Source organism: Haliotis asinina, chromosome 7 (genome assembly GCF_037392515.1).
Source record: "Haliotis asinina isolate JCU_RB_2024 chromosome 7, JCU_Hal_asi_v2, whole genome shotgun sequence".
Classification (NCBI taxonomy): domain Eukaryota; kingdom Metazoa; phylum Mollusca; class Gastropoda; order Lepetellida; family Haliotidae; genus Haliotis; species Haliotis asinina.
Window position 1 is genome coordinate 43,120,443 of NC_090286.1, and position 23,488 is coordinate 43,143,930.

A 23,488-nucleotide genomic window follows, 5' to 3' on the forward strand; every position below is an offset into this window, starting at 1 on the left:
ATGGCTTTCTCTCATATGCATTGGTAATGGCTTGTGTTTTGCGCGCAAAATAGAATATGCCCTACTTTCTTTAAAGGTATATAATGATATCACTGATTTCATATGTTTTGCTACAGTTTTGATAGTGTCAAAGAAAAATCCATGAAGTAATCACTTCTGACACATTTAAAGATACGAATTGACTTCAGTATGTTCCTTATTAATGTATCATGTGTACAGAAATGTAAAAGTAAGAACCTGTATACATTCCTTGATGTGAACACCAGTTCTATAGTGAAGACCTCCATTACTAACGGAAAATGTTAAAAAAATACATTTCTCCATCACTCATAAAGTGCTTGCAATGTAGTGACTACAGTGGAAGCTAAACCGGCACTCACTGGGACTGAAGAAACAATCCAGATTAGACAAAGTGCTGGATTGTAGAGCTGATAATAAATGTACAAGCCATGGATGGGACTGGGAATTTATGCTGGACAGATGCTGGTTTTGACAGCTTCCACTGTATTTCTGCTTCTTACTACTCTCTGTAGTTTGTAGTTTGTAGTTTGTGCACTGAAATCCTGGAGTAGTCACAATGCTGGGGTCAATGTTATGTGTGTCAGCATGCGTGTGTGCATGTAGTCATGTATGTGTATATGTGTGTGGATGCATGTACTCACTTCCGGGGTTGGTTGTAGGGGTAGGGTCCTCTGTTTGGTGTGACATGAGGCTGAACCTCAGCAGTCAAACTCACTGACGGATGGTCGTCACCCTCCTTTCTCTTGCCCTCAGACTTCTCTTCTTTAAAGTTGATCCTTGGAGAATAAGTTTAATTTACTTAATTAAGTTTCTGCCACTATCTACAGAAGCCTGGGCCTTGATATGGACCTTGACAATATATACTCATGGAAACAAATAAGGGAACAGATGGAAATATGGGTGTTCCGTTATTCTTTTCCAAGTTTCTTCACAAGGTATATATTGCACTGTGGGAGTAACTCTGGAAGTAGATAAAGGAACACTTGTACCTTCATGTGTTCCTTAATTGTTTCCATGAGTATATATTCTGCTAGTCTAATCCCACTGAGAAGTGGGGCTACAGAGTACATCTGTGTTGAAAAGATGGGTGAACATGTGCTGATCTCAGTGAAAAGCTGACATGTGTTGCGAGTGTATCAGGTCTTATACCGCTGTTAGCAACTTTCCTGCAATATCACAGACGGAAACACCAGAAATGGGCTTCACACAATGTAATCTTGTGGGGATTTGAACATGGGTTGTCAGCATGACAGCTGAATGCTTAACCCATTGGCTGACTTTTTCAAGTGCGATTTCATTTGAAAGCTGAAGAAGAATAAAGAAACAAAGTGTATACTGTAGATGGATGGTTGGGATTAACAAGTCATTCCAGGTAACAGGTGAGGTAAAATGGGGTTTAACATCCTACTTTACAATATTTTTCTCAGATGACAATGTGCATGTGTGTGTATGCATGGCTGCCTGTACTAGCCCAGATTTAAGCTGGTTTTATAGTGCCAGCTCACTGGGATACCATACCGCAGTTAAACATGAATATCCACAACATTATACCGACACCAAGCCATATGTCTTTGCTGTACCCATTAAGACAAGCACCAGGCAGGGACCAACAAGTACCAAATAATGGGGATCATACCCACGACTTTCTGCTCGCTGGGCACAACCTAACAAACAGCTATGAATGTGGTTGTTTTCACATTCCCGCTGGTATTGGAATCGGATGCCAATAAAACATGAATCCTTTCCTATTTACCTGAATGGTGGAACTTGTTTCTCCTTGTCATCTGTTGTCACGGTGATCTGGTGATCTGGGAAACTGGCCTTGAGATGGTCAAGATTAAGGAATGTGTCATTCCAGTCCAGACTTGGGATCTTGTTTGGCATTCTGGAAATACATGTATATAGATCACGTGCAGCCCCAGTTTTATCCCATTAAGCACCAGGCACGATAACAACACGGCACATGTTTTATCATGGAATTAGTCATCTTTACGTAGAGTGAGTGAGTGAGTGAGTGAGTGAGTGAGTGAGTGAGTGAGTGAGTGAGTGAGTGAGTGAGAGTTGTGAAGTGTTACGTCGCTTTTAGCAATATTCCAGCAATATCACGGTGGGGAACACCAGAAATGGACTTCACACATCATATCCATGTGGGGAACTGAAACTGGTCTCGGTGTGACGAGCGAATGCTTTAACCACTACGTTACCCCAACGTCCTTGTTATTTGGAACTTAAAGCATGTGAGACGTACTTGTCATAGTGAGCTGCATCCGGTTCCCCGTATCCCAGGATGAGGTCATGCAGCCAGTCTGGCACCACACAGTCTGTGTTCATCAGGTCTCGGATTGTCTCCAACACAGCCTTGAAGTTGTTTTCCTTCGGTTTACGTCTCATCATTACGTTAAATGTTTCATACACATCCTGTCAGAAATAACGAAATAATGAAGGAGTAAGAAAACTGAAATGGTCTTTTCCGACGTGTTGTGTTGAAAATCAGAGTATTAGGGGTCTCTTTTTCAGCAATAGTGGCACAGACTGAAATGAAATCCAAAGTAGGTCAAGATATCAATGGATTAATTGTTTCCATCAAATCTTATTGCGTGTGGCATACAGTGAGTGAGTAAGTGAGTTTGGACCATCACCATGGCAACCTGACCCACTTCACCACTAGTATCACCCCAATAAAAAAATTAAATGTTTCTCAGGCACGTTTTTTCAAAAGTGGCGAGAACGGTAGGACATTTAAAAAAATTTTTACATAAAAAAAGTCACGTGGGAGGAACACATTTTTAATAGTTTCTCCCAGAAATACAACGGGAGGTTTAGCACATGTTAATGAGTAGGAGATTCAGTCAGACTCATTCTTACAGACACTCATTTTCATAGTGAACAAATGAACACTTGGGACGCAGCCAAGTCAAAATTATTTTTTATAAGAGATGATAAAAAATTGTTATGTGCACAAATAAAAGTGACCCACCAATGCACAAGAAACATTTCACTTTTTTAATTTAGACTAAGGTAACTTTGGTGCAATGTTAAAGAATGGGAGTTGAGATTAACCTTAATAAAGGTTGCGTCATGAAAGGAACCCCAGTCACAAAGTCTGATCACACACTTTTCCTAGAACCCAGTAGTCCCAAGACCAATTCTAACACAGAATCCCCACAGGCTTTGACAAGTAATATACTGGGGCCTATTCCAGCTGGAGTCCCTAGTGGGGCACACATTTGTGACTTCTGTACCCTTAGGTACTGATTTCATCAGGTGGCCTCTTACCTCTCCTCCATTCACAGTGCTGGTCATGTCCTGCTGATACTGGTTGGGATCCAGCCACACCCGGAATGTCCGTGTGTCCCCTTTTAAATCTGGCTTGGGCTCTGGACCTAAAGTGAACAAGAGTGAGTGAGTGAGTGAGTGAGTGAGTGAGTGAGTGAGTGAGTGAGTGAGTGAGTGAGTGAGTGAGTGAGTGAGTGAGTTAGTGATTTTTATGCCACTTTTAATAATATTCCAGCAATATCACTGATTGGGGGATACCAGAAACAGGCTTCACACATTGTACCCATGTGGGGAATCGAACCTGAGTCTTCAGCATAACAAGTGAAAGCTTTATCCACTGGGCTACCCCACCACCCAACAACAATATAGTAACCAACACAACTCAAACATATGGATTCATATGGATCAAATCTAATTACTTACCCTGTTTAACCAAATACTCAATATCACACAAAGAACAACCAGTGCTTGAACTATATCCCACTTTATCATGTTAAATAATAACAAAGATCCATCTCATAGCTTGTCCAGTGAAGGATAAATTATGTGTTGAGACAGAAGAGAAGGTGGAGAGGCAGCTTTTGAGAGTACTTAAACAAGAATTCCATGGTGATAATCATGTTCACGGCATATATTACTAAAAAGAAGGAAAAGAGTGCCTGATGTTTATGTGACTAACGTTAAGTTGTCGTGGCTGGAAAGTACAGAAACCCATAGAATTGAAATTGTCAGCTATCATTGATAAGTGTTAAGTTGTATGGATCATAACTGAAACAGTTTTACTACCTATATGTACCTGTGCCCAATATGATTACTGCTGTCAACACTGAAAACATGTGAAGAACAGATACTCACCCTCCTCAATGACTTTCCCTGCATCGTCCAACATGCCCTCTATCTCACATCCTCGGACATAGGCCAGGCCCACTTGTGGTATGAATGGTTCTTTGTGTCGGTATTGGTATCCGATGGATACTGAAGGACGTAGAGTCACCAGGAAGGCCACGTCATGCTTCCTCAAACCTGCAAACAAGAGCATGCGTTGGTTCAGTCTGATTTATACAAACCTGTAGAGGTTATGAATCCTTTGAAGAAAGTCCTCCTTGGGATACACATAGGCATTAAGATGTCCATTAAAAATTTCTACGACAGTTTTAACTACGTTTCATAATAAAATATTTACAAAACAAAAAACTTGTTTTCGTCTTATGAGACCACTCTTACAAGGACCCCTACACCCAAGAGCAGATAACTCTGGCTGTTGACCTCGCAACACTCTTTTCATGCTGAGCAAATCAGACAGAATGAGGGGTGGAGGATGGTCGCATCCAAAGGAGGACTTTCTTCAAAGAATTCATAACTTTTGCAGATTTGTATAATTCTTTTCCAGAAAGATATACAAGGAGAAGATAGACCTTTACATGTGTAAGACATACAAATCGCTGAAGTAATCCATCGGGATAGAGTCTGCACATTAGCTGAGTGCCCAGTCTTAGCAGCACCATTGCAAACAGAAAAGCTGTTTCTCCTTATGCTTTAAAAGTTTTCCCAACGTCTAACACATCAGAATTAAGCTGTGCGTTACCAGATGATGGAGGAAGCATAAAAGCGAGGAGATTGATAGATGCCATGATATGGAATGTGTGATTGGTCTTAGGGCAGTAGGAATCTGGTAAGTGTATGCTAACCTGATCCTTATGGAACATGTTAAGTTCCGGATCTGATGACATGGCACGTAAGTCACCAACCGTCACCAACATGACCATCACGAAAAAGGCTGTTTTCGAGCTTAAAAGCTGTAACAACAAGTTGGCCAGATCATAAAAGAGAGGACTTAACAACCACTTTAAAACAATAGACATGGCCCAAGGAGGCTTGTCCGCTGAACGACCAGACGCAGTCTGTCCACACCTGCTAAAAAAACCTTCACCAGGGGATTTTGCCCTAGAAGAGCACACTCAGCGGGTATGTAGTGGGCTGAAACAGCAAATGGAGTAACCTCGGATAGTGGACTCTTAACGACACTGCAAAAACTCCTGCACTTCCACTACAGACGAAGAAAAGGGATCGATTGTTTCTACACCAGCGCGAATAACAGTACACTAGTGGAATATCTCTGCGAAGCCAGAATTGTGTCTGCACTTGATGGATGAATTCTGCTCGCTTGGAGGTGATTCCAAACAGTGGCTAAGCCACCCACTGAATCCTGAGGTTGGGTGTGACTGGCCGATTTGGGGTAGTAGGTTCAGTCGCCACAGTAATGGTACAGGAGTGTGAACTAGTGACCCGAGTATTACTGGAAACCAGCGGTGAGATGACCATTGAGGTGCGAGATGCACAAGCAGTCACGCTGGTTGGGTGGCAAGCTGCGAAAGGACCCTGGAAATCATGGAAATCAGTCGCTAAGCCCTTGTCCGCCCAGTCTGGCTGGAAGGCATCAGAGGCGAGCGCTATCGGGTCTGGAGTCTGGGAGCAAAACACTGGAGTCTGGTTCGTCACCCCAGAGGCAAACAGATCCACCTGGAACCACAGTGAGGGAAGCATCCATCTGAATTGTTAGCGACAGCACCTGGGTCTCCGACAGTAAGCCCTTGTACCAGTTCCTGGTGTTAATCCACCACCGTAAGTGAGGAATCAATCACTCCGGAGTTAATAAAGTGTTCTTGTAGCTCTCCGACCACAGTTGTGCTAATGCCTGCTGAACTGGAGTCATCCTCAGACGCTCACACTAAACTATGTTCACCGTCACCGCCACGTTGTCTAAGAAATGAAGCCAAGTTTGAGCTGAGGCTGTGGGAGACTGGAGGAATTGTAACACAATCCTCTGAACTATGGCAATGCATACCTGAGACACAGAAACTAATCCCTGATGTGTCTTGAATCTCGCCCCAAGAAAACCAGATCCTGTGTCGGCTCTAATTCATTTTTTTGAGGTTGATAATCCAACCTAACTTGGTGAGAACATCCATCACTGACTGTGTGGATTCCTGACTCAAGTGGTGAGCAAGCGCTCTGAGAATCCAGTCATCCAGATACTGGTAACAAAAGTTGCCCTGTGACCTGGCGACCTGAGCTAGTACAAGCATGAGGTTTATGAACACCTTTGGTGCCTTTGAGATGCCGAAGGGGAGCACAAGAAACTGGTAACAAACTCGTCAAAGGAAAACCTGGGGTATTTCCAGAAGTCAGGGTGCAGCGGGAAATGGAGGTATGCATCTTTGAGGTCAATTGACATAAGCCAATCCCCTGTTTCTACAGACGAGATCACAGAATGCAGTGTCTCAATCTTGAAAGATGGCACCTCAATCGTTCAGACCCTTGAGATTCTCTTTGGCAACAAGGAAATATGTGGAGACTTTCCTGGCCCAACAGAACCACCTCGCTGGCTGCCTTGTCCAGTAACGACTGGATCTTGGCACGGAGGATTTCCGCCTTTTCCAGAGATTTTGGCACTGAAGTGCAATGAATCCTGGTAAAAGGGGCACGCTCTCGCTTTCACTGTGGAATGTGGCCATCCATGATTATGGACAGAACCTAGGGATTCAATGTATCTCTCTCCCATTATCGAAGCAATAGCCGGAGACTGCCGCCAACAGGTACCTCGGGTAAAAGGCAATGAATACCGGTGGATGGTACAGTAACAACTGCCTGCGCCAAGACCACCAAGGGCTTCGGAGGATGACTTACTGGGAAGCTGGGGCTGACTTCTCCTTCCTCAGAAAAGGCTGCTGAGAAGCAGTCTTACCCTTACCTTTCCCCTTGCCCTTGCTCTTACATGCTTGAAGCAGAGCATTCCACTTAAACATATTCTTTGCCAGAGCCAAAATATAACTAAGGCCAAGGGCGGAAGGCAACGTGCGAGAGGAACAGGGTTGCTTGAGTAAGGGCTCCAAGTCCTTACACCAGCTACCAGCCTCTGCGGCCTTCCTGACTACTGTCAGAGCCCCTAGAAATAAGGCAGAACTTAACCAGAGTTGCCAGTGAGTACTTGGCGACCGACAGACATAGCCTACGGAAGGCCATTACCACATTCATCATCTGGCTTGCGCTCCAACACATCAAGCCATGTGCCAGATGTGAGTGCACCTCTGTAAGCTGCCACCCTAGTGTGGACGATGACATGTCATTGTCCCCACCCCCCTGTGCCACTAGCTGCCCCTGCAGGACCGAGAGGTACGCTGAGTGTACTGTAACCTTAAGATAATTCACTGCATTACGGTATTATTCCTCAAAGTAACCATACACAGAGTGCAACACTTGGTTGTTGGTGGTAAATGGTGGCAGGCAGCCCTTATGAGCCGATGCCTGGCTGTGGCCAGACGAACCCCAACCAAGTGCAATTGAGGCATATGAGGCAGGAATTTGTGTCCTGGTACACGTAGGAAGAAACTTCGTAATGGACCTTACACATCTTTTTGGCAGAATAATCATATAATCATATAATTTGAGGACTAAGGGAAGATTGTGACACATTTGAGTAACATACTTGCACTCACTGTCTCTGACTCACTCTTCTATCAACCTGTCTCTCTCTTGCTCACTCTCCTTACTCAAACTCAACCACTCACCCTAGACTCTCTCTGTCTCTCTCTTTCTCTCACTCACTCTACTTCCTGATGTTTTACCTTCCCATTCCCATTTGACTTCTGGTCTGACACTAAGGTTGAGGGTGATGTCTGCTCGAACCTGGGCTGGGTGGTTCTCACCAATCAGGGGCTTGGCAACCTGTAGAACAAACAGTGGACATTACACGACTGGCCATCTCATAAATTGTTACTCTAAAAAGACACTAACACAACAGCAAAGGAGGGAATGCTTGAAGTGAAATATATGTGACAACATCCACCTATAACACGAGCTGTCTTACAAACCATGCTTTAGAAAAACAAGTGGACAAGATGTCAATAGTGCTGCAAATCTATATGCAGAGCCCTGTCACTTTCGCATATTGCAAATTAGGACCATAAGACTTGGGTAAATTAGAAGTGGAAGAATTGGTCATGGGTTTGATCTCCTGTCAGTCCCGATAAAGTATCTGAGTTTCTTGTTAGTGCCATCTTGAAGGCCTTTAACATGATAGGCCCACATATCCCAGGCTCAGTTGCTATGAGGTCCCCAACTAACTGTACAGAGTTGAATCCTTTCGGCATGGCAGAAACCTATAATTGTAGGTTCCAAGCCTGGTTCACTCAGATTACGTTTCACTCACCTACTCAAATTTCATATATTTCCCTGACAATGTTCAGGGGAATAAAATCATCATCTTTGCATGAAGTCCACTACACTGTGTGAATGGAGTGATCATTATCTAAATTTCAATAACTATGTGCAGTGTGGTTCCCAAATAATACAGCTCCCACACTGGAATATGACCTACTGTTTTTAGTAGCATATGCATAGGCAGATTTACAAATAACAAACCTCCACAACACTGAAAGCAACAATAGGCTGCGCCATTCTTGCCCAGCCTCCAAACAAACAATGGCCATCTTCTGCTTTCCTGAAATAAAACAAAGAAAATGTAGTTTCATGATGGCATTCACTGCAAAATTTGAGCTATATATCCAAAGAGAATTAAGTTATAAGCCAAAAACAATAACAAAATGATATACCAGGAATCTTCAATGATTCACCATAAAATGTCATATAATTTGCTGTTGATCACACAGGCTTGGAAATGTTACATTCTGATTGGCAGCCTGACAATCCTGCAACTGAGTTTAGTTTCAACCAACTACTCACCATGGCTTCATGTGTGACACTGCATCTTCAATGTCCTGTCTGATTTCATCTGCAAATTGACAAACATTATGTAATCACATATCAGCACATAGTAATCATCAACAGAAACTAAACTTGCCACACATGCATGGTGAATGTGAGGTATGGATTATTGGCAAAATCCTGGTTAAATAAGGATAAGGAAATTATATAGCTGTCAAGAAAATTATTCACAATCAGTGAGAACATATTCCTGTTGGTATCTCAAGTATCAGATGGGGCGATGGGGTTGACTTATAGTTAAAGTCACCACATGAATACAACGTGTGAAGCCCATTTCTGGTGTCTGCTGCGGAATAGTGCTAAAAGTGGCTTAAACCATACTCACTCAATTATCTGAAAAGATCAAGCATCAAAGAGCTATTCCTACTCAATCCTGTGGACTGACAGCCACTGGGACTGGAGATCTGTAGCAGACTCCCAAAAGAGATACTCACATGTTGACTCAAGTCTGAAGAGGTTGAAGTTCTTGAGGAGGTAGTCATGGAGAGTCAGGAACTGGAGGTTCAGCTTTGGCAGTGCCAGACAGCCTGGAAACACATGTTTGACTGTCATTACTAGCACCACAGACATCATTATTCAAGCTCTACAATAATAACTGCGTCTAGATCAGACAATCCAGTGATTAATATGGTGAGGTGGCTAACAACGTTAGTAACCTGGGACACAGTAGCTTCTGTGAGATTTTAACGTGATTGAGTGAGTTCAGTTTTACTCTATAATCAGCAATATTTCACCTATATGGCGCCCACCTGTAAATAACTGAGTATAGGCCAGGCAATCCAGTGATCAACAACATCAGCATTGATCAGTGCAACTGGGAACTGATGACATGTGTCAACCAAGTCAGCAAGCCTGACCACCCGATCCTATAGTTGCCTCTTACAAGATTTTAGAAGTAAGGCAGTGTACTGTTAAAAACCTTCATGGATTACCACTTCTTTATTTTGTGAGTGCAATGTTTTGATGCAGATTCTTGTATAATTGTCAAGCAGGAATGATTCATAAACATCATGGTCAAGAAACAGGTTGACTTTTGAGTAATGTGATTGATGCAAGCAGAGCAGGCACTCCTGATAACAAAAGATAATGTGTTTAGAACAGAACACGCTTTACATGCAGTTTTCAAACTCTGCAGGTTTACCCAAAGACTTAAGCTGAAAATAAAAGCCAATTTGCAATGCATTATTAAACATATTTTGTGGTAGAAACAATGCTATCTTACCTTCTCCTGAGAAGAATTCTGTGGGTACAATGTTTTCATCCCAGATGATGTCTTCTGTGGGATACAGTGGCATGTCATTTATCTCCTCCAGCTGAGATGGGTGACGCTCATGTTTAGACACCTACAGTTGAATAACATGTCAGTAATGAATAAAAACTCCCACAGAAAAAGAGTGTCTCTCAGAAGCAGCTATCAGAACTTCAACAATATTGTGAAAAGAGATTCAAGAAAGACTAATAAACAGTTTTGGGTCACATCAAAATTTTGTCAAACTGTCTGTTTCCAATATCTGTCAACATGCTTTAAACAAATTATGGGTATGTTTTTACAGAAAACCTGAAGTAACGGGAACCATGAAACAGACAGTTATAAGGATATTAAAATTGACAAAAAGATCATGAACATAAGGCAATGAGCAGTCCGATACACGTAGTGAAAGTGGGACTCACCATGAGATGCAGCATGAATTCCGTGTCATTCACATCCTTCTGTCCCTCCTCTGGGTAGGGGAGGTAATTCAGTAGGGCCAGGATCTTGTGCAGGTCCATGTTACTGTCAGACAGAGAGAAAAGTGTTGAGATCACTACTAGATCTGTGTTTGCACTGCACACAGCCTGTACATGTGCTCGTGCAGTGAAGCTCCACAGTGTCAATACTGCAGATATTCTATAACTCATCATGCTCACTGGCTCCATGAAATATTCAAGCGACATTTTATCAATCCTGCCAGTTATCAGGAATATCTGTATTACGCCAATATGCATGAAGTTAGTGAGTGAGCTTTTAGATGTTCACCCAACAGAAAATGGGTACCAAGTGGGATAGGTCATGTGACCATAACCTTCTAGCGCCTAACAGGCAGCATAGTTTACCCGGGGTTATAATATGCTGCTTTGACTGTTAGTGCTATGAGAATTCACCTTGTGAATGGAGTCTGGCACAATATTAATGCACTGAGACAGTCCCAAGAACAGAGAGAGCCAGTACCTGAGAGGCTGGAAGTGTTTGAAGAGGCTCTGTCTGGTGTCCACGCTGGCAACATTAGAGATAGCAAAACTCTGCAGGTCGGGATAATGCTGGAACACTACTTTCTGAAAAATACGAGCAAGTATCGAATCAAATTAGGGTGAGTGAGTTTAGTTTTACGTCACTTTTAGCAATATTCTAGCAATATCACATCAAGAGACAGTGGGAAATCGATCCTGGGTCTTGGATGTGACAAGCAAACCACTGGGATACCCCACTGCCATAATCAGATTATAAAAAACAGTCAACCTGTAATTGAATTAAGGAAGACTCAATCTATTTTATCAATAGATTCTTGAGGGGCTTTCTAGTATCATGGTCACAACATTTCATATTTTCATATGCTATGCTTCCTGGTTCTGCCAATTTCTTTTGAAGACTGATATTACTGTCACTATTTTCTTGAAAAATGTACCTGACCAAGCGTTCTTTTAAATTAAACAATGCATATGGACTTTCATGGCTTTAACAGGTTAGAGCATGTTTTTGAGTAAAGGGCTGAGTAAAGTGTTGTCTTTACAAGATGAACAAGGGTATACCTGGAGTTTGGTGACCCGATTATAATGAAGGTCAATCCTGTCATGTACTGTCAGGGCCTCCCCAGTCTGCTCATCGATCTCAAAGCCACCGTACACTGCCAGCATGTCAAGGAGCTGAAACAGAGCATGAGTGAGTAAAAAACAATCCAGTGACCAACATCATGAGCATCGAACATGCACTTTGGATACACTGACAGTCAACCAAGTCAGCAAGCCTGCCCACACTGTCCCGTTAAATGCCTCTTAAGACAGGCATGTGTTGCTGATGACCAATTCTAACCCAGACTTGACAGGTATACTGAGTGAGTGAGTGAGTGAGTGAGTGAGTGAGTTTGGTTTTTGCCTTTACCTTTTGGCAATATTCCTGCAATATAATGGTTGGGGACACCAGAAATGGGCTACATACATTGTACCATGAGGCGAATCGAACACAGTTGTTTGGCAAGACAAGTGAACAGTTTAAGCACTAGGCTACCCAAATGGCACCCATGAATCTAATTAATGTGATAGATACCAGAAAAGCTGTTGCACATGGTGCATGTCATTGGACAAGACTGTCTTGCTGGAAGCTTCCAACAGTTTGACTTGTTAGTACAGCTACCACTTAATAAACTGGCTGTGTGTACACATGACTGATGGAGGAATATTGTGCATATGACACTACTTGTATGCTCCCTGGGAATTTGAGACTGAAAATTTGCCTTTGAAACCGATACCCAATGACTGAGGGAAACAATACCAGTCCCTTGAGCATGTACTAGTTGTGTGGATAAGTGCGCTATATAAATATCCTAAAAGTAAAGCAAAAGTGAATGTGTTACAGTTCACAACTGATACTTTATATTGCTAGTATTGTAGTTTACAGTCCAGCACTGACATAATGCTGACATGAAGTACAACACACTGTCAAGGAAAATTGAACATACTGAGGGAAACAAATAAGGAAACAGCTCTCCATAGCAGAGTTCCTCTAGTCTATGTATTCCCCAACTTCTACCTACAGAGCAAAACAATGCCTGTGAAGAAACCATAAAGTGAACAAAGATACATTTAATTCATATGTTCTTTACACATATTTGTTTCTGTCAGTATATTATGCCTTGGTAAAATACAGAGATTCTGTTATTGTGGATTATGTGAATATTCTGACGTGCAAGAGAAGTGCTGTGCAGAAGTTAGAGACAGGAGCACTGCAAAACACATATACCAAACAGCAAAAGAAACACAATTCTTGAAAAATTGAAATCTCACAAAAGTACGGGCTTATCCATCCTCAATATTTCCAGGGTTATATCCATTCCGATAAATCTCAACTATACCCTGGAAGCATCTATTGCTGATGAATTTATTACCTTCCTTGGCTGGCTTTTTATCCAATCAAGTGTCTTCGCTGAGAGGTTTAGGACCTGTCGGTCTGTCTGTATGATTTCCCCAAGATCTGAGCCGCACTTCGAACAAACCTTCACAGTTCCAACCAGTATCGTGGTTGACACTGGCAAACTCGGCTGTAGTGGCGGCTTTGCTAATTTGTTACTGTGACAAAACGGAGCCAGCAAAGGGAGGTAATAATATTTTCCCTTAGATGCATCCAGGGTATAGTGGAGATTTATCGGCATATATACCTTGGAGATATAGAGGATTTATGTTAATGTATTCTATTTAAAAACGACAAAAAGAGAGATTTGCATTTCTTTTCCTGTTCAGTATAGAACTATGGTGACACACATGGAGATTTAATACACTGTCGCATCAAGGCAGTTACACAAGCAGAGAACTCGGTTCATGATTAATCTGAAATATTAACTGACAAAGCTGATGTCCTGTTACCTGCCCATACAGCTTTCCTTCTTCTCTTTTCCGCAGTTTGGAGAGTTTGCTGTGGACGATGACGTGAGCGCTGTCCATGAGGAGATTGAAGAAACGGCGAGTTGGAAGCTGAGCTTCAATGTCTATCATCAGCTCCATGAATCGTTCACAATATCTCACTTTTGTGTCATCCACTGGTCCTAAAGAATGCAATGAATGAAATACTAACTCATCCCTCAAAGGCAATCTATCTTCAAACCCGAGTTGCCATTTTTTTTTTTAGAACAATTATATCTCACTGACAAGAAGGAGGTAAGCCTTCAGAAGAAAAAAAGCAATGAGATTATTTCGGAAGTTTGAAAACCCACAAGGCACATAAAATATATTTTTCGTCCTTGAATGTTCAAGATTACATTCTGAAAAATCAACCAAAGTTTCAAGACACTCTGATCCCAATTCTGCATACTGTAATGAAATTTCAAGATATCACAACTGATCAGCCTGAGAGCAGAACACTGAATCAGGTCACAATGACATACCCAAGGGCAGACCTGTAAACAAGTCAGGTCATGGTGACATAATGGAGGGCAGATGTCTAAATCAGCCACGGCACAGTGACATCAAAGAGCAGACCTCTAAATCAGTCAGGTCACAGTGACATGATAAAGAGCAGACTTCTAAACCAGTGGGGTAACTGACATATAAAAGAGGAGACCTCTAAATCAGTAAGGTCACAGTGACATATCAAACAGAAGGCCTCTAAATCATTTAGGTCACAGTGATATATCTGAAGGTAAACCTCTAAATCGGGCAGGTCACTGTGACATACTCACAACAGGTTATAGTGACATACCTGAAGACTGTATAGAGTCCAGGATGGTGAAGTATGTGTTGATCAGTTTTGACAGGAATTCTCTCTCAAACTGGACTTTTTTCCTTTTCTCTTCAGTCAGCTTCTGATCATTCTTTCTGATTGAGTTGAAGAACTTCTTGTACTTTGGATGAGCTTGGAAAAGTTCTTCCAGTCTGCCCTAAAACAACCAATTAATAATAACACGTAAATGAAATGAGGTTTCATGCCATATATAAACAAGACATGGAAAAATGATGTCAGGATACACCAACAATTTACACACAGCATCCAGTTTGGGATTCAAACCTTAAGTGATATTTGCACATGGCTACAATACTTTATATGGAACTAAAATCAAAGAAAGGATATTTTTCATTTAGCACTGTCACAGATGATTTTTGTTCAAAATAATCCAGTCAGGTCCAGACAAACATGTTGACTAAGATTATAAGCATTGATTATTAGTATTACTAGCATTAGAGATAACATGAAAGCAGTCAAGAGGCTGAACCTCACCAAGTAATCCACTTAGTAACCTCACAGGAAGGTTCCAGGTGTCCTATGCGTACCTTGTGTGCACCATGAATCACACCAACAGTAAGAAAGCACTTCAATTCTAAGCTTGGTCACAAGTTGGTGTATCACTACAGCCTTTGCAGGATAAATAATGTGTTATCCACAAGACCACACCTTTCAGGGAATAACAACATAACAATTATTATTGCTATAAAGTCGTACTTCTAAAACAATCTGTATGTGAGCTCAAACACCACAATCTACCACAAACGACTGAAACTTCATGTGACAGTCCAAGTACATTATCATGTGATGGTGTGTAACAGTGAAAGGAATATCAAAATGTGAACAAGTAACAGTGTAAATATTGTGGAACAATGTGGAAGCTTACCGGCAACAGGTTGATCCAGATGGGGAGGGACACCAATCTTTGGATCTGCTCACGGATCAGGTCAACTTCCTGCAACCATGGTAACAGTGGGTGAAGGTACTTTCTTCAAGGAAAAGGCAACAGACTTTAAAGTTTTCAGATTTATTAAGCTTGTATCAGTCCGGACTGATAGTTTTATAGTCCAGTCACTCTGATGTACCATGATGCAGTTAAAGAATGCTGTCACAATAAACAGGATTTGTTTCAGTTAATACACTCGAACCCTGTTTACTTGGTCCCCCACATATCCGGAAACCTCAACTTCCAGACTATTTTTATGTGAAACGAAACTTACGTTCTTTAATTGTACTCGCTTAACCAGACCCTGCGCTTCTGGACTTGGACGGTGAATTTTCAAAAAATTCCCACAAATGATGCCATATGTTTTCAAGGTATTCAAAATTAAAAAAAGAATGTGCAATTGGCAAAATATAGACTTTTTGTCATCGATTAACACTTTTCATCTAACTTACCACCTAAAGCTTCACATGCTACATGACCTGACAACTTCCACCTTCGGTACACTTAGATGTTATGATAATTCACTGTTATTAACTCTGATTATTGATATACGTACATGAATTTTTTTCACTCTTTGCTTTCACACAATTTTCACATTTTGCTTGTTTGATCCACTTCACTAGACGTCTCGCTTTCCGGATGATTTTCAAGTGAAACCAAAATGTCTGGATGAACGGGGTTCAACTGTATTCAAAATCACCTGGTTTTAAAGCTTCCTACCCATCACTTGTAAGATGTTTGAAAACTATACTCATGGAAATGAATACAGGAACACATGAAAGTACAGATACAAGTGTTCCTTTCATTACTTCCAGAATTTCAGAGTGCAATACATACCTTGTGGAGAAACCCTGAACAGAATAAAGGAACACTTGTACTTTCATGTGTTCCTTTATTCGTTTCCATGAGCATACAGATCTATACTGAAATCACAAGTTGGTGCTGTAAATATCTCCTGCTGATCATCTAATCTATATGTTTTTCCTTTAATCTTAGTCCAGACTGAACTGATAGTGCTGTACTTGCAGTTCACAGAGGTGCCACAGGTGAAGATGGCAACATACCAGGCTGTTGAAGCAGTGAATGAGGAAGACCAGCAGAAGTGACTTCTCCTTCAGTGTGATGTCTTGCTCCTGTAGTGATGCCTCAAGCACCTGCTGGAAGTACTCTGGGAAGTGTTCCGGCTTCTTCTTGAACACCTGGAAAACAGGAGTGATTGAGTGAGTAAGGGACTGAGTGAGCGAGCGAGTGAGTGAATTTTTACTTGACATATAAAAATATTCCAGCAATATCATGGTGTGATACCAGAAATGGGCTTCACACATTACACCCAAGTGGGGAATCGAACCTGTGTGACCTGTGAAGTTCCGGGGTAGAATAGGCCTTCAGCAACACATGCTAGCCATAAAAGGCAAATATGCTTGTCGTGAGAGGTGACTAACAGGATTGGGTGGTCAGGCTCACTGACTTGGTTGACACATGTCATCGGTTCCATTTGTGTAGATTGATGCTCATGGATTGTCTGGTCCAGACTCGATTATTTACAGAGTGTAAATATAGTTGGAATATTGCTGAGTGCAGCGTAAAAGTAAACTAAACTCACTCACTCACTCACTCACTCACTCACTCACTCACTCACTCACTCACTCACTCACTCACTCACTCACTCACTCACTCACTCACTCACTTACTCACTCACTCACTCACTCGAACCTGTCACTTGGGCAAAAGGCCTAGGAGCAGACATTTAACCTCTAGGCTACCCTGCCCTCCTTGCAAAACAGCACAGTAGCAAGATTTCCACAGGGCAAGGGACTTTAAGAAAGTGGCTTGTCCTGCCTAATTTTCCACTTGTATTCACTTTTATAACATAATTATGATAATGTAGTTACGAAAGAATAAATCAACATGGTATTTGATTTTAATCACTGATAGAAATCAACACTAGCCCCGAGGTCCAAGGTGAGCAGAAGTTTGTCTGAGCCAACTGAACCCAATACTGCCCACACTTTGGGCAACAAGGGTATGTGTCATTGCATGCCTATGAAGATGGAAAGACTTCCATCCGAGTCCCCTCTTCTGGTAACTGATACACAGCCTCACTATAATCATTTAAATGTTTTCCTCACAACAGTTGGGCTTGACTGAAAATAAGGTTAATTTCTATCAGTTATCTTTAGAGGACTATTTATTGGGAAGTGATAAATAGCAAAGAAAGATGACTCTACTTTATTATCACTGTGAAATGTAATAGCTACAGTTTGAGCAAATATGAAATAAAATCAAAGTTTATTTGCAGTCTGAATCACAAGCAGAAGTAGCAGTAGCCCAGACACCATTATTTCATTGCCCAAAGTGATAACTGACTTGCCACAGGTAGCTGGCGATGGAATTTTTGAACCCTGGAGAGTACTATAGAAGAAATAACTTTAAGTGATACAAAGCCGATCTAAAGCTGATAATTTTACTTTTTCAGATTTTGCCAACCATTCTCAGATGTTTCGGTGAAAGATCAAAGGCACGAACAGTACTTTATCAGATGATAATATGTTCCATTTGAAATGAATTACGTCACAATGACTGGCTATTCTAGTCGGCCTCCTCATAATCGAACTCTTTTCCATCACGTCACAATGAAACATTGTGCATGTCAGTTGCCATCGCCTCGTACAGCCTGCTAAAGTAAACTACTCTGCTGCATCTCGTTTCTTGGTTTGCAGTTGTGTCACTCAGCTAACATCACTGGTGCAAACATTATATTTATGTTTTCTGACGGATAAAAATCTTATAGTTTGACTCACAATTTTCCAGCGACATGCAAATACACAGAAATTATTATCATTTCAGAATTATGACTCTTTTTTCCTAAATAAAGCAACTACACTTACCTCCCATGCTGGTACTCTTTCTCGTATCTTCTCATTCACGATGATTGCAATGGACATCATGTGGGCAGTGCTTGTCTGCAAATGTACATCATTTACATTGTATGGAAATATACCTAATACATTACATGATAAGTACATTCACATATTGTATTCATTCATTTCTTTTGGCACTGATGATGAATATGGAATTCTTTTAATGAAATTGATATTTTATGTTTATCATGGCCCAGGCTTATCTCCCTTCTTTCAATGGTTACATGGAAACTTGAAACCCTTGTTCCCCAAAAAGAATGTAAAACCACTTCTTCATGGATCGCCTCCCTTTTCCCACCAAAACAGTCTCATGTGACCTGAGCCATGCTCTTATCACTCTCTTCTTCATGGTCCAAGTGGACAATTGCTCACCTACTTACTTGTGCAACAATATATCCTTTTATTCGGGCCTAACATTCTAAATTAAGGCTGTGAATTGTATATTTAGATCTTCCACAACCATATACAATGTATTTCATTCCTTAAATACGGCTAACTTTGGGGTTTTTTGAGGTAACTGTTGAAAGGAAAAGGGACATATAGCAGGGGGCAGGATAATGAAAAATAGGTTAAAAAAACACATTACTCTAAAATGTTAAGGTCCATATCGGTGTAGTTAATCTTGCATGTCACTAACTGTAATCAAACCTGTTTGATAACATTATTTTGAGCAACAAACAACAAGGATTCATACTGACAGCATACGTTGAAGTCATGACTCAATGTTTTCCTTATTCCATTGTAATTCAACACTACAGAAGAGCATCACAGAAGAATATAAACTGCTTTCATGTTTTGAATTCATTTTACTTCAGAAGCACTCTGGATTTGATGTAAGTGCTTTTGTGTGTAATCACAGAAATGGAAATCTCTTCCAAAGACAGCTTCTGTGAACTTGTAATGAATTACATCAGAATATGGTACAATCTCACCTTTCAACATGGCAGTATGGTAAAACCTTTTAAATATGGGAATGTGAAAAGATTCTCACCTTTTTGGGATCATAATTAGGCCACAGGTAATTCTCCAGGTATCGACTGAGAATATACAAAGAACCAACCATGAAAACAGATGGACATTATTCTAGAAAGGATCACAGCAGGTATGTTGAAGAGAGAATTCTCTCAACACGAAAACTGTGATAAACTTGCATTTATTCTAAATTCATACATACTTATTTATGATCCGATTACACCTGTTACTACTCTTAGACTTGTACTGATGCTATGTTCTGTTGGAATGACAAACAATGATGATAGAGTTGTGGAAACAGGTGAACAGTCTTTCTTGAACTCACAGTTCTACACAGGTATGTATACACCAGGCTCCTCAAACACTTAGGAATACAATGGGCCAGTGAAGTGTAGCAGTGAAGTATTTCTGCATTTAGTAAGCCAGAATGAGGCTATGAAGAATTCACTGTCAAATATTCTCAACATGTACATACACAAACAACAGCACTGTCTTATACTGAGGCAATGAGTACATGACCCAAAGTCTCTGATCATGATGATGCATCATGTCAAAAAGGCCATCTCGTCTACTGTATATTGTGAGGCTGACTAGTAACTCAGTGTCACAAAAGGGCCATATGTAACACATCCTCGATATCTACAGGGTATACATTCCAATAAATCTCCACTATACCCCGGATGCATCTACAGCCCAATAATACTATCACCTCCCTTTGCTGGCTCCACATTCTCACAGTAGTCAATCAGCTAAGCCGCTGTTACATTTGAGCAAAGGTTTGTTTGCAGTGTGACTCAGATTTGAGGAAATCATGCAGCCAAATTGACAGGTCCGAAACTTTGGAAAAAATGTTGCCAAGATTAATAGTGTAGAATATGTACAAAGTGAAAGTGAGTTGTTATTGGAATGCTCAACATTCAGAACTAGTATGAAAAACAGAGGATGAAACAAGTATGATAACCATGATAACTCACCTGAATTCCAACATCATTATACGTCTCGTGGAAAATCTGCAAAATTGTCAAGAATGGTGTAAGAAATATGCCTTAGTCACTGAACATGGCTGCCCCTTCAAAAACACCCTTCCCTATGTAATCAATGTTTTCCCAGAAGCAAATTTTTGTGTCTTACTTCCAAACTGCTACGAGATGAAATATCGTTCAGACACAAAACAGACAATTTAATATGCTGTTTGAATCATCCAAACTAATTCAAACTTTACACTGTATGACACATATGATATATGTATTCTGCTCAGTTTTATAGCCTAAGTTTGGAATGGCAGTGGTTGATTTATTTCAGTCAAACATTGATATCTTTTTCTAAAATAGACTTGGGACATCTGAGAATAACTAATAATATGCAACATAACAAGTAAAGGACAGTTATTTTACAAAATAAACTTCAAAACCAACATGTAACAACCTACTGTCAACTGCACAGAGTATATTTTCTAAAAATATTGCGTTGTAAATTGTTCATGTTTATTATGCTTGTCCACTACTGTAGGTTCTTGTATAAAGAAAATAAGAAGCAAATTTGATATTACAATACATAAGCATGTACAATATGATGTTACCACTGTATCTACAATCCTGTATAATATGTCCAGCATATGACAGACATGAAGAAATCAGACATGTACGGTTGTTAGCCACAGTTATGTTAGGCTTCTTGTTACAACATATACACATTAGTTCGTCTTGTTCGTTTCTTCCATAATATAAAGAAATTAACTTATTAAGGAGCAAATCTGATATCATCATGTTTGGTTCATTATTTTCACAGCGCCAATGGTTAAGCAGCTACAATATGATGTTACTACTGTGCCTGCATTCGTATTAATATGTTAAAATGTGAGAGATAGGAAAATACTGAACAAGAATGTATTCTTTCATGTAAAGTTGTTAACCACAGTCTTGATAACTTTATACGCCATTTTTTTGCAACAACATATGTACACACATTAGTTTGTGATGTGTGTTTTCGCTATCTTGTAAAGAAAGAAGTAAATCTGACACTAAAAATAAAATGTGTAATTCATCTTATTCATAGAACGAATACTTAAGCTTTCACAATATTATGCTCACATTGTCCCTGCATATTTTGTATCAACATGTCAACATGTGAGAGATAAGTAGATATTAGACAAGAAAACATTCCTTCATATAAGCTTGTTAACCTTAGTTTCTTGCAACAACATAAACATGTTCGTTTGTCTTGGATGTCTCCTTTGACATACAAAGACAGTAAGAAGCAAATCTTATATCACAATGTTTTATCTATTATATATACATAATCTAATACACTTAAGCATGTACAGCATGATCTACCAATGTGCCTGCATTTTGTATTATGGGAGTTTGGCCTGGAGTCACAGAAATCAATCTGTCAGGCAGTCTGTCTGTCAGCCTGTACTTTGGATCTGTGACCTTAGTTCTAAATAGAGACTGATCCATTCAGTAATAAGCAAATACAATAAATGTGTTACTCACTTGGATGCAACAACTTCATTTTTGTAGAGATCTTCAACAATCTGAAAACAAGAATACAAATGTCAATAATGGTTATACTCACAATAATTTGGATTACTGATATCGCCATCATGTTGACAATTTCTATGGCCTTCTTAGATGCATTATAATGGATGTGTTTTCATAAAGTAATAATGGTGGATTTTACAGTTTTAACAAAACATGAGAAGATATTAAAAGGCGAGAAAACACCGTAAACAAAATGATGAGAATGAGTGTTTCAGTTGTATTAGCTTGTAATGCAGTATGTCAGCATAAATCTGGAAAATTACAGAATGAGTAGCATGCCATACATATTTACAACTGAAGAACACCATTCCATGATGAGCCTGATAACATTCAGGTTCAGCCTCAGTTATTTTATATCCCAAGAATTGTCTACCTGTGGCTTGAAAGTTGATCCTTCCTTTAACGCCTGTTCAATCCAGTACTGACTGGCAACCTGCAAAAATAGTCAATCATGAGTTGTCACTCGAAGACTACGGGGATTATTACTGACATAAAAGACTCATATATCTAGTCCCATGTATACAGGAAGTATGTCACTGACATGGAATAGGATCTAGAGCATTGATCTATCTTTATGATGATATCATTGTTGAACTGAAAATTGATGTAACATTGTGAACTGATCTTCGGGTGAAGTAGTTGCTTTACTTCCATACTGTATTCCTGACTACTCACCTGCATTATGGTGTCACCCTGGATCTGTTCCACTGTCAAGGACAGACTTTTCTTACCACTGGGAGCACTCATGATGTTAGGTGTGTCAGTCTCCTTGATCAAAATTGAAGCTGATAAACCTGAAAATTAAACATGATTGGTACGTAGAAAAAACATCAAATAATCTTGATTGTTTTGTATAGACTTAGTGATTTGGGTTTTATCATAGGTTTGGAAGCTAGTAAATAAATTATTAATTGATGTTGGACGAAAAATGGATAATATTAGGAACAGCAATCCAGGCAGGCGTAAAATAAAGCACGACCATAAGCCATGTACACATTAAGTCCAAACTTTCATTTTGATTCAAATGGTACACCATAAATTTCACTGGAACTCAAAATTCAAAACATTTGAAATTGTGAAACATGCCAAACGTAGAAGTTAAGGTTGAATTAGTATTACTTTCACATAATGAATTGATGACAGGTGGGCAGTTTTACAAAGTATACTTACACAAATGACTTGATGTATGCTGACAGTTTATGCTGAACAATGCTTGGGAATAATCATAGTTAGCCGGCTCTTCTCTTCACAAAACGTTCTTCACATGTGCCGGAAGTTGATTTCCGGAAGTCAACAAAAGGAGCAGCAGAGGTACGAGAACATTGTTTCGTATAAAATTAAGAGAGCCACCGTTTCGTAACACATCTCTGCAGAAAATAGACCATGGGCCCGATTGCACAGAGCAATCTTAGTTACAATTAATCTTAGGCCCCTACAATCAACTTTACAATCACCGTACAATTGTTATAATCCACTTGCACAAACACGATCTTAAGACAGCATGGATTTAAGATCGCAATCTTAACTAAGATCGAACTCTTCAACGTTGGAGGTAGAA

At 40.2% G+C, this 23,488-nt stretch overlaps 1 protein-coding gene across 1 annotated transcript in view; it reads right to left on the bottom strand.

Moving 5' to 3' along the window:
• LOC137290811 (RNA helicase aquarius-like) overlaps positions 1–23,215 on the bottom strand; it is a 55,503-nt gene extending 32,288 nt beyond the window's left edge. The window contains exons 1-24 of the mRNA XM_067821947.1: positions 23,101–23,215; positions 22,606–22,724; positions 22,304–22,363; positions 21,883–21,923; positions 20,362–20,397; positions 19,407–19,452; positions 18,383–18,457; positions 16,559–16,693; positions 15,435–15,503; positions 14,528–14,705; positions 13,696–13,874; positions 11,869–11,982; positions 11,291–11,394; positions 10,753–10,855; positions 10,304–10,424; positions 9,516–9,608; positions 9,040–9,088; positions 8,719–8,797; positions 7,923–8,022; positions 4,153–4,320; positions 3,298–3,404; positions 2,270–2,439; positions 1,775–1,906; positions 663–797 (exon numbers count right to left, since the gene is read on the bottom strand). Of these exons, the coding sequence (XP_067678048.1) occupies positions 663–797; positions 1,775–1,906; positions 2,270–2,439; positions 3,298–3,404; positions 4,153–4,320; positions 7,923–8,022; positions 8,719–8,797; positions 9,040–9,088; positions 9,516–9,608; positions 10,304–10,424; positions 10,753–10,855; positions 11,291–11,394; positions 11,869–11,982; positions 13,696–13,874; positions 14,528–14,705; positions 15,435–15,503; positions 16,559–16,693; positions 18,383–18,457; positions 19,407–19,452; positions 20,362–20,397; positions 21,883–21,923; positions 22,304–22,363; positions 22,606–22,677 (2,366 nt within the window). The 5' untranslated portion in view covers positions 22,678–22,724; positions 23,101–23,215. The remainder of the gene's footprint in view (positions 1–662; positions 798–1,774; positions 1,907–2,269; positions 2,440–3,297; positions 3,405–4,152; positions 4,321–7,922; positions 8,023–8,718; positions 8,798–9,039; positions 9,089–9,515; positions 9,609–10,303; positions 10,425–10,752; positions 10,856–11,290; positions 11,395–11,868; positions 11,983–13,695; positions 13,875–14,527; positions 14,706–15,434; positions 15,504–16,558; positions 16,694–18,382; positions 18,458–19,406; positions 19,453–20,361; positions 20,398–21,882; positions 21,924–22,303; positions 22,364–22,605; positions 22,725–23,100) is intronic.
• Between the last annotated feature and the right edge of the window lie 273 nt (positions 23,216–23,488).